At 29.4% G+C, this 2,343-nt stretch overlaps 1 protein-coding gene across 1 annotated transcript; it reads left to right on the top strand.

Moving 5' to 3' along the window:
* Positions 1-948: 948 nt before the first annotated feature.
* On the top strand, positions 949-1,460 carry LOC125423142 (S-protein homolog 19-like). Its single transcript, XM_048476681.2, has one exon. The coding sequence runs from the start codon at positions 964-966 to the stop codon at positions 1,372-1,374; it is 411 nt and encodes a 136-aa protein (XP_048332638.1). The 5' UTR covers positions 949-963; the 3' UTR covers positions 1,375-1,460.
* The last annotated feature ends 883 nt before the right edge of the window (positions 1,461-2,343 follow it).

Raw genomic sequence — 2,343 nt, 5'->3', positions numbered from 1 at the left:
GAAAGTCCAACTTAGTTTTACTAGCTGGCAGGCACAGAAGCCCAAACAATTAATTTGAATGCGCATGAAATCCTAATTTCTTAAATTGATGTGTGATCTAGGTATAGCTTCAACTGATTATTAAGAAATTTTATCAGTTGATCTTCTGCCAAAGTACCCATCCTAATCCACCTCTTTGTCTCTTTCATTTGGAAAACTGAAGAACTAATCGAAATCGAGATATTTTAGAAAAAAAAAGATTATTTGCACTTTAGTATCTGGCACTTCTATCCTTGATTTTCTTTCTTTTTATTTTTTATTTTATTTTATTTTATTTTTTTATTTTTTTATTTTTTGACATTTCTGTCTCTTAACCGTAGTGTTTTGTTGCACCTTCTCCAATCAAACTGGTGTGGTTGTTGTACTTCTGTTCTTTTTGGCACTTTCCTATACTATAGTATATAGCCACCGGCCCTTATAATTAACAACCGCTGGGGCCAATTTCATTTTGTAGTAGAATAGCTTAATAAGGATATGGTAAGTTTTAATTTTATCCAAAAATAAATGAATAAATAAAAAGATATGGTAGGTATTTCAAAGGTTTATTTTATAAAAAAAATAAAAAAAGATGTCTGATTATAAGGAAAGTAGAATCCAAAATACAAGCCCACTGTGATTATTAAAATAATTCATTCAAAATCAGGTTTAATTAACACTTATATGTCAAAATTATTATTATAGAATTTATTTTCATATCGCTAGCATCAACACCAAAAGGACCATTTGATAGTTAACTTCCATTCACATGTAGACATATAAATTATATAAACAAACATTCATGATATTGCCATATATATAGCCTAATTCATAACAAATTTCAAAGACTTTAAGCAACAAAAATAATAAATACAAGTAGTATATGTATATGTATATATATATATACATGCATGCATGTATAATGGTATATAAAAATATACAAACATAATGGCTTCCATATTCACTAAAAGCACAGTCCCCCTGATTATTATGGTGCTTTTTGTGTTTTACAAATCAAACTGTGTTTTTGCAGAGAGTATAAAGCACAAGTATGTGATAATCAGAAATGATGTTGGTGGAGGAGTGAATCTGACCCTCCATTGTAAATCAAAGGATGATGATCTTGGGGTCCAAAATATATCACCTGGTGGAGAATGGGGGTTCCATTTTAAGACCAGTGCTTGGGGAACCACACTGTTCTTCTGCTCAGTGGAATGGCCAGGCACATCCCATTACTTTGATGCATTTGTCCAATCTAGGGATATGGATGTTTGTGACACTTGCGTTTGGAGTATAAAGCCCGACCAACCATGCATTGTATTCAGTAATAGAAGTGTTTGTCATCCATGGAACAAGTGATTTATTTATTATGTACACACACATACTTATACATATATTTTTATATGTATATGTTTTCATTTTAAATAAAATAAATTTTTTTTTTATTGCTCTTTCCATATTTGATCATTTGAACAACAATATTATCTTTCATTCGTGCATGGTGATGGAATCTGTGTATTGTGATCAGGGAAAGGTGGTTTTTTTTTTTATTTTTTTTTTATTATTATTTTTATTTATTATTATTTTTTTAATGTTTTCATGTAAGTGACAAGTTAGGGAAAAAAAAAAAAAAAGGATTGCACTTAATTTGAAGGTACTTTTATTTTTTGAATCTTTTTATTTTTTTATTTTTAAATATTGGGATATGAGAAGACTTGAATTTTGAATCATTATATGAAAAAAAAAAAAATGAGTTTTTGCTATTGGATTGTGCTAGGGGGCAATTTAACTTGATTTGAAAGTTGTTTAGGAAAAAACAAAACTTAATTTGAAAATTTGACAATAAAAAAGATTCCCGGCAAATTTACAATTGATATGTCTTTACCTATTGATATTACATTTACATGATATAATCTTAATGGTAAAATTCACCGTACTTATAAGTGAATTCGTTCAATTCTATAATTCACCAATTTTTTTTTTTCCTTGTTTTGTTTGCCAGTCCATATTTGTTCATTGAAAATTTAATTAAGATGCCAAAACTCAAGAAAAGTTACAAACAAGTCTATTGGTATCCAAAATAAGGTAAAATACTTCAGTGTGCACATTAATCACATGTGAGATCCATCCTACATATAGATCCCATAATATATTTGAGTAAGGTGCACAATGTGCCCGAAGTTTTTCTCCAAACATTGGACCAACTCCGAGTTGTTTCTCTGCTTGGAATCTCCATTAAGCTCTTTTGTCCGACCGGTAATTTTTTTGGCTATCATCACCTGTTGGCCTTTGTTTCCTTTTTATTTTTTATTTTTTTTTGTTGGGGTA

The sequence above is a fragment of the Ziziphus jujuba genome, chromosome 3, assembly GCF_031755915.1.
Source record: "Ziziphus jujuba cultivar Dongzao chromosome 3, ASM3175591v1".
NCBI classification, from domain to species: Eukaryota; Viridiplantae; Streptophyta; class Magnoliopsida; order Rosales; family Rhamnaceae; genus Ziziphus; species Ziziphus jujuba.
Note: the sequence above shows the minus strand (reverse complement) of the source record. Positions and strands in the feature narration are given on the sequence as shown.

Excerpts from the sequence above, each read along its gene's own strand:
- LOC125423142 (XM_048476681.2), top strand. The coding sequence starts at position 964 with ATGGCTTCCATATTCACTAAAAGCACAGTCCCCCTGATTATTATGGTG.